Below are 15820 nucleotides of genomic sequence, written 5' to 3' on the forward strand. Positions count from 1 at the left end.
TGCACTGTATTATCGGCATTGTAACATAATATATGTCGATAAATAACGTTCAAGTGGGATTTGGTGTTATGTTTCATTCTATTTCGTTCCCCAGTGACGGGAAACCATAGCAGCTGTTAGGAATGAAGAGATAATGCCGCGAGGTGTTTATGTTAATCAAGTAAACAGTGTTACCAATAAAAGGAAATTAAAAATTGTATAACAGAAATAAAAGGAAGATAAAATAAATTACATTCGGTCTTTTCCATAACTGCAAAAATGTCAAAGTTTTTACTAGGATAACCGATTTTCCCTTTATAATATCAAAGAACATTGAAAAAACTAGTCGATTCTTGCAGGTACTGGAAACGAACAATTTATAGGAGCGACAACAAGTGAAATATTAAAAAAAAACATAATTTACTTGCCCAAATGTGTGAATAAAACACCGCGGATAGCAAGCAATTACTCATTTTATATATTATTTGTTAAATTCGGAAGAATTGGACATAAATATTTTTAATGTACTATTAGATCAGTGAAATTTGTAAATTTGAATTATCAGCGAAATGTAAATTTGAAATTATTAAATTATTTTCTGAAAAGGCTAGACAATAAATAAGAGAGAGCGGATCGAGAGAACCATTTTGATAGTAAATGCACTTAAAAAAATCCAGTATAATCAGCTGTCCAACAATTAACTGTTTTGTAATTAAACAAATTTTGAGCTTTTGAAAAATACGCATAAGGAAAACTTAAGCAAAAATATGTAGTAAAATGGCAATTTATGGAGGATTTATGGCTCTATCAGACGGAGTGTTTATTACATATGTGATATCATTTTATCCATATGTATATTAAATTTGCAATTTTACATACGATTTTTGCTATCGCTTTGGTTATTCAAAACTTTGACCCTTTGTAGCGGAGGTACCAGAAGGAATGGTTAAATCTCTATCATCTTTATAACATAGTTTGTTATGATAGAAATATTGAGAAGTGCCAAGTCTGAATGGAATAATTTCGTGTTTTATGAGCTTCATGAATATTCAAAATTTTGACCCTTTTGTGGGTGAGGTTCCAGAAGAAGTAGAACGATATATCCCATCTACACACTGGGCTTGGTGTTAATAAAAATATTATGATGTGTATAATTTGAAGACAATCGGACTCTTACATCACATTTTATAAGAGGTATAATTACTCAAAATTTTGACCCTCTGTGAGGGACGTACTTGATGGAGTGAACCGATATTGTCCATTTTCGCAAATGACCTTTCTCTTTCTGTGCAGTAAATTATTTTCTTTGAAAATTTTGACAATTCGTTGGTGAAGGTACCAGAAGGAGTGAACCGATATTGCCCATATCCGAACTCGATTTAGTAAAACTGTGTCAACCTACTTCATTTCGTTCGGAAGCTAGAGCTCTATCCATACACCGCACCGCTGTTCCAAACTAATACTCTCTTACAGAATCTACTAGTTTTGCCTTGTTTTTACATCATAGAGTAAAAAATAGGCTAACGCATGGTACAATGAAGAGAAGGTAGGTCAACTTTGAAAAAATTGCAAGTATAGAGGTCTACCTGTTTGGCTTGTAATGTCAGAATTGCTATCAAAACAATAAAAAAGCAAACAACTTGTTGCATTGATTTTGAATAAATAATTTAAAACCGCGAAAACTGAATAAAAGGTCAACATTTCTTTTCAAAATTATGTTCTATATATCTCTTATGGTTTATTTCGCGACAAAAACTGTAGACTTTGTCGATGCATACGTTGCAATAAGCATTTTGAAAACACCCAAATTTGAATATTTCCTGAACAATTTTTTTATTATTGAAAAAATACACACACATAAACATATGAAGTTGACATATTAAGCCAGAAAAATAAAAAAAATTGAAATCATATGGTTGTTCTGCCCTACCTTGAATTCATTGTACCATGGGCTAACGTAGTAAATACTTCCTTATTCTTCTAGTATTGGAACAGACCACTGAAACAAAAGCGATTTTTATGGGAGAATTAAAAAAAGTACAAACTTTTATATCATTGCCGTTCTGGAACTGGCCAAAAACTATTTTTTATGAAAATATAATCATTTACAACCTTTCTATCGTTTATTACGTTTAATCGATATGTCTTCATTTCGATTGATATAGCCCTAGAAAGATAAACATCGATTTTCAATTCCCACCAATCGATTAGTTCATCATCTTCGGTCTGTGGAGCCCTTGAAAGAGAAAAAAGAAAGCCATCAATAAAAACAGAAAACTCAATAAATTTCCACAGTTTCCACATAAAAAATATGTTTAAAACTTGATAAAAATAGAAACAAAACAAGCAATGGTCTTGATTAACTCGTTCGGGAAGTGTAACTTAACGCGGGCAGTATTACAACGTTATCAAGTGCAGTTTTCTTTGACTACCAAGTGAAAAAGTGAGGTGATTGAAGAAGCAGAAGAAAAAAACAGATTTTTTTATTGCATGAACAAATATCCAACAACATCAGGCAATAGTGGCAACAACAAATCGCGACGACGAACGTATGTAACAAAACAATTGTTGTTGTTGGTGCTTGCTCAGTCAGTGTGTGTGTTTTTTTGTGTGATGTGAATGGAAAAAGGTGCAGGAGAACAAACAACATAAGAAACATTAAGACGACAACCAGAATTATACCATCAACCATCTTCAGCAGCAGCAGCCGCCGCATCATTCGTTACGATAGCCACGGCACCCGACAACGACGAGACGACGACAGAGGGAAAAGCTAAGTAGGGCTTAAACGCTTTCACAAAAATGTGTTGTGTGAACAACACAACACTGAAACTGGACGACACGGAAGAAGAAGACCGAGCAAAATATTATAGAACCCGCCGTCACAGCAATAGTTCCGCAAGAGCACAGCAATGTTGTTATGTACTTCATACAGACGAACAACAAGAAGAACAACTGCACCAGCAACAGCAGCAGACACAACAAGATCAACAACAACAACATCTACTACACCAGCAACAGTATATTCCAGCCTCAACGGCCCGTTCATTTAATAGCAAATATCGGCGAAAATATCTATTGCTGCTGATATTTGTCCTATTCCACATATGCTCCAGCAGTTTGGCCCGTGTGACAGCCTACAATTGTACGGCAGCCGGTGGTTGTCAAAATAATGGTAGCTGTAGAGATGGCCAATGTATCTGTGCCGATGGTTGGCAAGGTCCAGAATGCCAATTTTGTGGTGGTAAAGTAAGGTACGTATCCATATCAGCTATGCTGAAGTACATTGCACACCTCCATTGAACCTTCTGTTCTTATTCTTGTTTTTGTTTAATGGTTTAGGTAAAGGGTGAAATTCTGACCAAATTGATAAATTTTATGATTCATGTTTGTGGTGGCCGTGAAGGAGTGAGGGAGACAGAGAAAGAGGGTCTAACTAATCTAAAATAAGTTAGAACGCAAACTACGCACACATTCACGCCAGCCAGCTAGTTAGTTAGTACGGCCAAAATGATGATTGGTCTTAATTGTTTAACAATGAAATATGTTTTTGGAGAGCTGCAAAGTGAAAAGCGTTATTAATGATGGTCGTTGTATTGATTATGTTGTAGTGGAGTTTTGGTACTTGTGTGTGGTACCTGTTGGAAGACTGTTTAAAGCCTGATATGCAACTGAAATATGATTATTTTTTAAAATCGCCTAAAATCTCGTTTTTAGACGGGAGAATTCATAAGAATTACTTCCTTAAGAATCATTATTTCGAATCTTAAAATTCTTCAAATATACAAAATAAATTCCTAACAGATCTACGCTACACCTGAAACACCCTAAAGCTACATTATGGTTTCATGAAATATGATCAGGAAAATTCACGAATTTAGAATTTCTTTAGATGCATTTTAAATGTGTTTTCATTAAAACTGATGATTTTATATTCTTGAAAACTATTTTTTTAGATCATAAATTCATCTAAAATATACGCCATGAAATTCTCCTGAAATATCTTCTTAAAAACAGCAGTTTTAGACCATACTTTAGCTGATGTATATACCTTAAAAGTCCACATTTTTTTGCCTAAAATATTTCCACGATGTATTGATTAAGAATCAACTTTTTATACCCTCAGCCATATGGCTACAGAGGGAGGGTATATATCATTTGATACGTCCAAAACGTGCCTCTTTGAAATAACGATTTTAGACCCTAGGACTTTTTGGACCAAATCCGTTTCAGGACATTTGGAGTCGATATGGGATGTCCGTCCGTCCGTCTGTCTGGCTGGTGCGCGCGATAACTCTCGAAGGAAGTATCCGATTTGATCCAATGTTGGTACATCGTAATATGGGCACTATCGGTCACTCCTTCTGGTACCTCCCACACAAAATGTCAAAAATTTCAAAGAAAATAATTTATTGCACAGAAAAAGAAAAGATCAACCGATTTTCTCCAAATTTGCATATCCAAATATTTGCATCAGTGCTAGGCCAGGTGCCTCCCCCACAAAGGGCCAACATTTTGAATAATTACAACTTTTATAAATTGTTTTGTAAGAGTCCGATTGTCTTCAAATTTCACACATCCCAATAATTTTAATAACCCAAGATCTGGTGTGAAAATGGAATATATCGGTCCACTCCTTCTGATACCTTCCCCAACAAAGGTCGAAATTTTCAAAAAAAAAAAAAAATTGCACAGAAAGAGAAATGATAATCCGGTTTTGTTTCAACTATGCAAATCCTAATATTTGCGTCAGTGCTACGTTAGTTGCGAAAATGGACAATATCGGTCCACTCCATCAAGTAACTCCCCCACAAAGGGTCACACTTTTGAACAATTGCAACTCTTATAAAATGTGATGTAAGAGTCCTTTTTTTTCAAATTTCACACATCCCACTAATTCTTTTAACCAAAGGCCTGGTGTCAAGATAGAATATATCGGTCCACTCCTTCTGATACCTCCCCCACAAAAGGTCGAAATTTTCAAAAAAATATATTTTCTGCACAGAAAAAGAAACGATAATCCGATTTTGCTACAACTTTGCAAATCCTAATATTTGAGTCAGTGCTACGTTAGTTGCGAAAATGGACAATATCGGTCCACTCCATAAAGTAGACTTGGCATATCTGAATATTTCTATAAACACAGGATCTGTTATAAAAACGGTATAATGATTTCACAATCAGTTTTAAAATAATCCATTTGGTCTTTTGAATCGACTCCAAAAACTACTTAATGTTTCATAAGCCCTTCCACGAAGAACCTTTAAGAATCCTAAAAATTTAATGAAAAAAATCCTTGTTATTGGGATTTTGAGGAGACTTCGTAACCTATATTGAAATACAAGCTGCAAGGCCTTAAAGAATTCTAAAGAAATATTTTAAAAACTTAATATTTTTAGGCATTTGGAAATTATCCCAGACTAGCTAGCTATTTGATAATTTTCGGAATTTACAAAAAATCTTCATAAATCCACGTTGCAGGGAGAGATATTTGAAAATCTATAAAAGTAATTGGGAAATATATTCGCTCTAAAAAATCTATTTTCCAAACCAAAACTCTGCAAAAATTCCGACAACCGCCTTTCAATGGACTTTTAAATCCACGTGGGTAAGAATTTCAGAAATACACAAGTTTTATTGAAAAATTTACATTGAAAGTCCCTTGGGGGTTCAGCATATTTGGCTTTATAAACAACTTCAAAATTTTTCTTTAAAAAGCAAGTTTTAAGGTCTACTGAATATTTAGCAAAAGCCATTTGCAAAATATTACGAGTAATGGTCTTTAAAGTTAATTTGTTTCCAACATGGATTTTGGGATCTCTTTGAAGTTTTCACTTGACCAACAATTCCACCATGGAAGATATTCAAATCCAATCATAAGTTCTCTTAGTAGTTATTTCTGTTAAAGTATTATTTAAAACATTCAGATATTTTTATATTTTGTTCTTTGCCAAAAATTAGCAAAAATATTATTATTATTAAATTATTTATTGTAATATCTACCTCCACATCAAAAAAAACAATGCCTTGACCAATCATTGTCATGAACCTTTTCCACCACCAACAGTTTCATTTTATTTTTTGCTGCTGTTTTTGAATTGAAAACAAACAAAGCGTAAAATATATCGCCTAAAAATACCAAATATTCAATAGCATATCATGAGGTTCATTACAAAAAACCAAAAAAAAGGTTTGTTAAACATCGAAGGTTAACAAAAAGGTGGGGTTACGTGGTAATGACGCCCTCAGCCACAAATGTGAACAACATGGATTATTTTGTTGTTTCTGCTTTTGCCACACAACATTTAACATTTTCCAAGTCAACGAAATAGCAAACAAACCAACCAATAAAGAAATGTCTGAAAAAAAAAAACCTTAATCAGGTGCAAACAATTGTGGAATGGAATGTGGAATAGCGTTTTTGGTGCGATTTACACAATTCAATGTCAATTTTGATGACCTCCAAGTTGCGAGGCGATAAGATAATCTCTCAAGAAAAATTCTTGATTACAGACGTTAATAGTTGCAAAAATAATAATCATTTGCATACTTTGTTAAAACGCCCTGGATTTGGTACATTAGGTCTTCTAGGGTGTTTCCGTATTTTAAGTGGAATAAACATTAGCTGGAGGTTGTCTTTAGAAGACCTAAAGGTCGTCTCTAGAAGACCTTTAGGTCGGCCATAAAAGACCTAAAGTCACCCATAAAAGACCTGGAGGTCGTCTGTAGAAGACCTGGAGGTCGTCTGTAGGAGACCTAAAGGTCGTCCTTGGGAGACCCAAAGGTCGTCTGTAGGAGACCTGAAGGTCGTCTATAGAAGACCAAAAGGTCGTCTTTAGAAGGCCTAAAGGTCGTCTATAGAAGACCAAAATGTTGTCTTTAGAAGGCCTAAAGGTCGCCTATAGAAGACCAAAGGTCGTCTATAGGAGACCTAAAGGTCGTCTATTGGAGACCTAAAGGTCGTCTATTGGAGACCTAAAGGTCGTCTATAGAAGACCTAAAGGTCGTCTATTGGAGACCTAAAGGTCGTCTATAGAAGACCTAAAGGTCGTCTATAGGAGACCTAAAGGTCGCCTGTAGAAAAACCAAAGGTCGCCTATAGAAGGCCTAAAGGTCGTATATAGAAGACCAAAAGGTCGTCTACAGAAGAGCTAGAGGTCGTCCATAAAAGACCTAAATGTCGTCTATAGAAGACCTAAAGGTCGCATGTAGAAGACCTAAAGATTGTCTCAAAAAGACCTAAAGGTCGTCTCTAGAAGACCTGGAGGTCATCTCCAGAATATCTAAAGGTTATCTCCAGAAGATTTAAAAGTCGTCTATAAAAGACCTAAAAGTCATCTATAGAAGACCTAAAAGTCATCTATAGAACACCTAAAGGTCGTCTATGGAAGACCTAAAGGTCGTCTATAGAAGACCTAAAGGTGGTCTGTAGAAGACCTAAAGGTCGTCTCTAGAAGATCATCTTAAGAATATCTAAAGGTCGTCTGTAGGAGACCTAAAGGTATTCTGTAGGAGACCTAAAGGTCGTCTGTAGGAGACCAAAAGGTCTTCTGTAGGAGACCTAAAGGTCGTCTTTAGGAGACCTAAAGGTCGTCTTTAGGAGACCTAAAGGTCGTCTTTAGGAGACCTAAAGGTCGTCTTTAGGAGACCTAAAGGTCGTCTTTAGGAGACCTAAAGGTCGTCTTTAGGAGACCTAAAGGTCGTCTTTAGGAGACCTAAAGGTCGTCTTTAGGAGACCTAAAGGTCGTCTTTTGGGAGACCTGAAGGTCGTCTTTTGGGAGACCTTCAGGTCCTCTATAGAAGACCTAAAGGTCGTCTATAGAAGACCTAAAGGTCGTCTATAGAAGACCTAAAGGTCGTCTATAGAAGACCTAAAGGTCGTCTATAGAAGACCTAAAGATCGTGTATAGATGTCCTAAAGGTCTTCTATAGATATCCTAAAGGTCGTCTATAGATATCCTAAAGGTCGTCTCTCGAAGACTTGGAGGTCGTCTCTAGAGGGCTGGGTGGACGTCTCTAAAGACCTGGAGGTCGTCTCTAGAAGACCTGGAGGTCTTCTCTAGAAGGCCTAGAGTTCGTCTTTAGAGGACCTAAATGTCATCTAAAGAAGTCCTAAAGGTCGTCTCTAGAAGACCTTAAGGTCCTCTATCTAGCAGTTCTGGAGGTCGTCTATAGAAGACCTAAAGGCCGTCTATAGAAGACCTAAAGGCCGTCTTTAGAAGACCAAATGGTCGTCTTAAGAAGACCAAAAGGTCGTATTTAGAAGACCTAAACGTCATAAATAGACGTAACACGTAAAGGTTGTCTATAGAAAACTTAAAGTTCATCCTGTCGGTCTCTAGAATACCTGTCGGTCGTCTATATAAAATCTGGAGGCTGTCTCACTTCTGTTGCAGTGTGGAAACTTTCAGATTGCCACATCATTAGCCATAGAATTAAATTTCTCAAAATTCCGCAAAAAGTTTTATCATCGCGACATTTTATTATTTTTCCACAGCGAATTACTTTTATCTTTATTTAACTACTATTCCTTTGTTTACAATATTTATTTATCTTTTCCATAATTGTTTTGCTTTCTTCTTCTTCTTGAATCTAGACTACATCATCCCAGTGGTGTCATACACGATGGTTGGGGCAATTATTCCGTCAGCGTTAAATGCAGTTGGCTCATCGATGCCAGACCCCAGCAGCAGCAACAGCTGCTGCAACAGCATTCAAATCATACACATGGCAAACAAACACCGCCGCCCACCATACGTATGCATTTGCGAGAATTTGCAACGGAATGTGGCTGGGACCATTTGTATATATACGATGGCGATAGTGTTGATTCGTCGCTGTTGGCAGTTTTTAGGTAAGTGAACTTGTCCTCTATCTTTCAACAACAACAAAAAAAGAAGAGATTAATTGTTATCTTTTTATTATCTCGCGTCACTTTCCTTACAGCGGCCTCATGTACCGAGGCAATTTTTCCATACGTAGTGTACCGCAAGTTATAGCACGTTCTGGTGCAGCATTATTGCATTTCTTTAGCGATGATGCGTATAATATGTCTGGCTTTAATCTATCATATCGCATGAATGCCTGTCCCAGCGACTCGGAAGATGTGGAGTGTTCGGGTCATGGCATGTGTCGCAATGGTTTTTGTATATGTGATCAATTGTATAGCGGTGATGCGTGTAACATAGCCGCCTGTCCGAATAATTGTTACGAGAAGGAGGGTCACGGGGTTTGTAATATAGAGAAGGAGAGGTGGGTATTTCTCCGAAAGGTATTGGAAATAAGTAAATAACTAATTTTCCTATTGCTTTCCAGATGCATTTGCAAGAAGGAGTATGGCGGCAATGATTGCAGCCAACTGCGGGCCCATGGCATTTGGTCCAGTGTCAATGCCCAGCTTCCACCCAATGGTACAGCCTCTCATGCCGCTGCCGTTTGGCATGACACAATGTACATAATATCGGGAGAATCATATGGCCGTGGTCGCCTAATGACATCGTACGATTTCAATGGCGACATTTGGGAAGCAGTCCATCCAGCAAAGGGTACCATGATACCGGCCCAACGTTATGGCATGTCAACGGTGGTACATGGCGATAAAATCTATATGTACGGTGGTGTGGTCAAAGGCACAGGCATAACCAATGAACTGTGGGCCTTTGATATGTCGGCCAAGACATGGGAAAATATCACCGTAATTACAGATGAAACATGTGCCAGTACCACGGCCGCCTATGCAATGTGTGGTCCCCTACATGTGACGGGTCATTCGGCCACTTTAGTGCCTAGCTATGGCGACAAACATGGCTATCGTTATATGGTGGTGATATTTGGTCGTTCTCCCCAGTATGGCTATTTGAATACGGTGCAGGAGTATAACTTCAACACCAGAGAATGGAAGATAGTGGAGACAGCGGGCTATGTGGTCAAGGGTGGTTTCAGTCACAGTGCCGCCTATGATATGTTGACGGAGAAGATATATGTTTATGGTGGCATTGTCTCCGAATCGGAGGCAAATCAATATATAACACCACGTTTGTATGCCTATTCACCGGCCACACGTACCTGGTCTCTGTTGTCATCGGCACCCAGTGCCCGGCTGCTGCACACGGCGAATTTTGTAAATGAGGGTCTGATGATGGTGTTTGGCGGCAATACCCACAACGATACGGCCGAGAGTTATGGTGCCAAGTGTTACAGTCAAGATCTGCTGGTCTATGATGTGATCTGTGACTCGTGGCACAAGCAAAACATTCCCGACCACCTGCAGGCTGATTTGGCAAGGTAAGGCTTCCACCACAGGGTAGGTAAAGAGATTTTAATTTTATTTTCATTTTTGAAAGCCATTAGAGATGATCAGTTTTAATAATATTTCTCTCTCCCCATTAGATTCGGTCACAGCTCGGTGGTTTTCGATGGCAGCCTCTACATTTATGGCGGTTTCAATGGCCAGCTCTTGAACGACATGCTGCGTTTTACGCCCGGCCACTGTGAAATCTATACCAAAGAAGAGAAATGCAGCAATGCCCGTCCCGGTGTAAAATGTGTCTGGGATGTCCAGATGGGCAAATGTGTACAAATAAAACATGTCCAGAAATCGGCCATATTTGGCCGGGAACAATACGATTATGTGGCATGTCCCTCCAAATCCCGCATCGCCATGACCTCACAGCTATTGTTGGACGTGGCGCGCTGTCGTGAACTAAACAACTGTCAGTCATGTGTATCGAATTCGTATGGTTGTACCTATTGCGGCAATGGGGTATGCAGCAAGGAACGATGCCGCGACACCACACCCCAGACCTCAGTGTTCTACGAGACCTCAACCCAGCATCAGCAACAGAGCCAGCAATCGAAATCCCAGTTTGTGGTGGCCACCCTTGCACCGCCCCTCAATGTCAAACACTTGGAAAATTGTCCAAAATCGGAAGATTTTCGCACTGCGGCCATTTGTGAACAGCTGCACACCTGCCATGCCTGTGCCGCCAACAGCAACTGTATGTGGGAAGCCGAGCACAATCGTTGTCGTCATTGGGCAAATGGTGGCGGCGCTGTTGCGCCCTTGGGCAATCGCACCGTGGACGATGTCATATGCCCGCCCTCGTGCGCCTCCCTAACCAATTGTCACAATTGCACGGAAAACGACTGTATTTGGTGTCAAAACGAGTTGCGTTGTGTCGACCGAAATTCATACACGGCCAGTTTTCCCTATGGCCAATGCCGAGAGTGGACCACGCATGTTTACAAGTGTCGTAGTGCCCCGGCGACAGCCCTAACAGCCTTGAGCAGTAACAGTACGGCCACCTATATATCGACGGCTCAATGTGGTTTCTACAACAGTTGTTCCCAGTGTTTGGACGATCCGGCCTGTGGTTGGTGTGACGATGGCACCAACACCGGCCTGGGCAAATGTATAGAAGGTGGTGCTCTGATGGCCCACGAACCGGAACAATGTCCTGCCGGCCAATGGTATTTCACCTCGTGTCCGCTCTGCAACTGTAATGGGCATTCGAAATGTGAAAAAGGTTCCAGCCAATGTGTCCAACCCTGTTCTGATCTCACCTATGGCCAGCACTGTGAAAAATGTACCCGTGGTTATTGGGGAAATCCCATCAATGGCGGCCAATGCCAGAAATGTGAATGCAACAAACAAGGTGATCTATGTAATCCGGACAATGGCAAATGTTTCTGCAACACCAAGGGCATTGTGGGCGATCACTGTGAGAAGTGTGATTCGCAGAATCACTATCACGGTGATCCCATTGCCTCAACGTGCTTCTATGAACTAACCATTGATTATCAGTTTACATTCAACTTATCGAAGAAGGAAGATCGTCACTTTCAGAAGATCAACTTTCGCAACTCGCCCGTCAAACCGGAAATTGATGCTGATTTCACAATAACCTGTAGCGTGCCGGCCAAAATGAATATCACAGTGAAGCGAGCGGGAGCGCCCATCAATGAAATCTTCACCGGCATTAATTGTTCGACGTTTCGTCATCGTTTTCCCAAGACCGAATTTAATTTCGGTCATTCACCCGAAGACAATAGTTCGTTGACGACCTTTTATGTATCGGTCTATGACTTCCAACCACCCATATGGATACAGATAGCCTTTTCGCAATATCCCAAATTGAATTTGCAGCAATTCTTTATAACATTTTCCACATGTTTCCTATTACTGCTACTGATGGCTGCCATTCTGTGGAAAATCAAACAGAAATATGATATGTTTAGGCGGCGTCAACGTTTGTTTGTCGAAATGGAACAAATGGCCAGCCGGCCGTTTTCACAGGTGAGATGGGAGGGGGAGGGGTGAGATGGAAGATTCTTTCTCAGCAAAATAAGAAAATAGAAGACCTGGAGGTCTTCTATGTACAACAGAAGACCTTCAATTAAGAATGAGAGTTCTGGAGGCTTCAATGATCAATAGAAGACTTGGAGGTTTTCTATGGACAATAGAGGACCTGGAGGTCTTATATGGACAATAGAAGACCAGGAGGCATCTTATAGATTATAGAAGACCTGATGGTCTTCTATCGACAATGGAAGAATTGGAGGTCTTCTATAGACGGTAGAAGACCAGAAGGTCTTATATAGATATTAGAAATCCTGGAGGTCTTCAAGACCTAGAGGTCTTCTATAGACAATAGCAGTCTTGGAGGTCTTCTATTGAAGAAACCCTCTACTTCCTCAATACACCTTTGATGATCTATAGACAAAAGGAGACCTAGAGGTAATAGAACACCTTGAGGTCTTCTATAGGCAATGGAAGACCTGATGGTTTTTTATGGTCTTATGTAGACACCAGAAGACCTGGAGGTCTTCTATAGTCAATAGAAGATCTGGAGGTCTTTTGTAGACAATTGAAGACCTGGAGGTCTTCTTTAGACAATAGAAGACCAGGAGGTCTTCTATAGACAATAGAAGACCTGGAGTTCTTTTATAGACAATAGAAGACCTGGAGGTCTTTTATAGACAATAGAAGGCCTGGAGGTCTTCTATACACAATATAAGACCTGGAGGTCTTCTATAGACAATAGAAGACCTGGAGGTCTTCTATAGACAATAGAAGGCCTGGAGGTCTTCTATAGACAATAGAAGACCTGGAGGTCTTCTATAGACAATAGAAGACCTGGAGGTCTCCTATAGACAATAGAAGACCTTGAGGTCTCCTATAGACAATAGAAGACTTTGAGGTCTCCTATAGACAATAGAAGACCTTGAGGTCTCCTATAGACAATAGAAGACCTTAAGGTTTCCTATAGACAATAGAAGACCTGGAGGTCTTCTACAGACAATAGAAGACCTTGAGGTCTCCTATAGACAATAGAAGACCTTGAGGTCTCCTATAGACAATAGAAGACCTTGAGGTCTCCTATAGACAATAGAAGACATTGAGGTATCCTATAGACAATAGTATACCTGGAGGTCTTCTATAGACAATAGAAGACCTTGAGGTCTCCTATAGATAATAGAGCATTAGAAGACGTGGAGGTCTTTTAAAGACATTAGAAGATCTGGAGGTCTTCTATAGACAATAGAAGATCTGAATATCTCCTATAGATAATAGGACATTATAAAACCTAGAGGTCTTCTATAGACATTGGATGACCTAGAGGTCTTCTAAAGACTTTAGAAGACCTAGAGGTCTTCTATAGATATTGGAAGGCATTGAAAGACCTGGAGGTCTTTTGTAGACAATAGATGACCTATAGGTCTTCTATGGACATTAGAAAACCTAGAGGTCTTCTATAGACATTAGAATACCTAGAGGTCTTCTATAGACAGTAGGAGATCATTAGGGTTTCTATAGATAGTAGAGGCAATAGAAGACCTGCTTAAGATCAACGAAGATTTATAGTGATTGTTAAATTAATTTCACATTTATTTCAGAAATTATACCTAATTATGTTTTTTTCCCATTCAGGTGCTAGTGGAAATTGAGAGTCGTGAAAATATTGATTTATCACTGACCATGGAGGGCATTGCGAATATGAGTAAAAAACGTAAAAAGGTACGTACGATTAAAACACATTTGGATGCAAAGTCATATCTAATTCTATTTTATTTTTTTAGGATTGTCCGAGTCCCATAGCCTTAGAGCCCTGCAGTGGAAATCGTGCTGCGGTACTGTCACTTCTAGTCCGTTTACCCACAGGTAATTTAAACATAAAATTCTGTTGGTGTCCTTTTAAACAATTTTGTATTTCCAATTCTCATTGCAGGTGGTCTCCAGCATGCACCACCTGGTCAATCAGCTGGCCTGGCTGTGGCCAGTGCATTAGTAACACTTGGCAATCCTAGACGTCCATCAATCGATCACACAAAAGAGCCAAAATCTAAGCGTAAACAAAGTCAGCACCCTGATAGTTGTACATAATAATAGAAACAATAGAGATAACAATGCAAGCAAGCGATGATGAAGGTGATGCAGATGCCGGTGATGTAGGTGTGAACAATTTAGGGCTTATACATAAATGTATGTGTTTTTTATTTTTTAAATGGAAAACAGAAACAAAAGAGAAAACTTTTTATTATTATTTTTTAATTTATAAATATTATGATGATGATGATGATGATGATTTTATTTATTTAGACCATAAAAATGTAACTTATTTTTGTTAATACTACTAAATAATTATTATATAATAATGATAAATAATACTTGTACTAAAGAAGACATTATGTATTAAGGTGATACCGACAAAAACAAAAACAACAACAACAGCAACAAAAAAACAAAACTCCAAAAAAAACTTTTTGTCATATTTAAAAAATATACAAAACGAAACAAAAAAAAATTATATATAAAACAAAATATGAAACAAAAGACAGAACAAAACCAACAACATATACAGTTACAAAAAAAGAAAACAAAAATAAAATTCATAATTATTATTATTACTTTGAGATTAAGACACTCACACACACACACCATTAATAAATTATAATTATTAAAACTATATTTAAATCCAAAAAACAAAAGAAATAAATAAATGAAGAATGCATAGAATGTAAATCCTTAAAAACTGAACAGAAGAAATGCAAAACAACAACTGAAAAAAAAAACTTATAAACAAAAACAAATAAACTTAAAATGATTCCAAAACTGAAAAAGTGAAAGAAAATATAAAATAAATGAAAAAAATCCATAAAAAATAATAATCGTTTATTCTTCATCGGCTCGATTGAGATTACGGTACAAGGAAGAAGACCTTCAACTTCTATGAATAAAATACCTTCAAGAGGTCTTCTGTGGGTAGAAGACTTTCAACTGGATTTCTACGGATAGTAGACGGATAGAACACCTTCAACAGGTCTTCTATGGATAGAAGACCCTCAACAGGTCTTCTATGGATAGAAGACCCTCAACAGGTCTTCTATGGATAGAAGACCCTCAACAGGTCTTCTATGGATAGAAGACCCTCAACAGGTCTTCTATGGATAGAAGACCCTCAACAGGTCTTCTATGGATAGAAGACCCTCAACAGGTCTTCTATGAATAGAAGACCCTCAACAGGTCTTCTATGGATAGAAGACCCTCAACAGGTCTTCTATGGATAGAAGACCCTCAACAGGTCTTCTAGGGTTAGAAGACCTTCAGCAGGTCTTCTATGGTTAGAAGACTTTCAGCAGGTCTTCTATGGTTGGAAGACCTTCAGCAGGTCTTCTATGGTTAGAAGACTTTCAGCAGGACTTCTATGGTTAGAAGACCTTCAGCAGGTCTTCTATGGTTAGAAGACCTTCAGCAGGTCTTCTATGGTTAGAAGACTTTCAGCAGGTCTTCTATGGTTAGAAGACTTTCAACAAGTCTTCTATGGATAGAAGACCTTCAACA

The 15820-nt window shown here is 38.5% G+C and overlaps 1 protein-coding gene across 1 annotated transcript; it reads left to right on the forward strand.

The window, feature by feature from the left end:
• Positions 1–2191: 2191 nt before the first annotated feature.
• Positions 2192–15099, forward strand: LOC101895380 (attractin-like protein 1). Its single transcript, XM_005185441.4, has 8 exons — positions 2192–3233; positions 8576–8833; positions 8926–9231; positions 9295–10263; positions 10369–12274; positions 13910–13996; positions 14059–14140; positions 14208–15099. The coding sequence occupies exons 1-8, from the start codon at positions 2782–2784 to the stop codon at positions 14360–14362; spliced, it is 4215 nt and encodes a 1404-aa protein (XP_005185498.1). The 5' UTR covers positions 2192–2781; the 3' UTR covers positions 14363–15099.
• Positions 15100–15820: the final 721 nt, after the last annotated feature.

This window comes from Musca domestica, unplaced genomic scaffold (assembly GCF_030504385.1).
Source record: "Musca domestica strain aabys unplaced genomic scaffold, Musca_domestica.polishedcontigs.V.1.1 1, whole genome shotgun sequence".
In the NCBI taxonomy this organism is placed as follows: Eukaryota; Metazoa; Arthropoda; class Insecta; order Diptera; family Muscidae; genus Musca; species Musca domestica.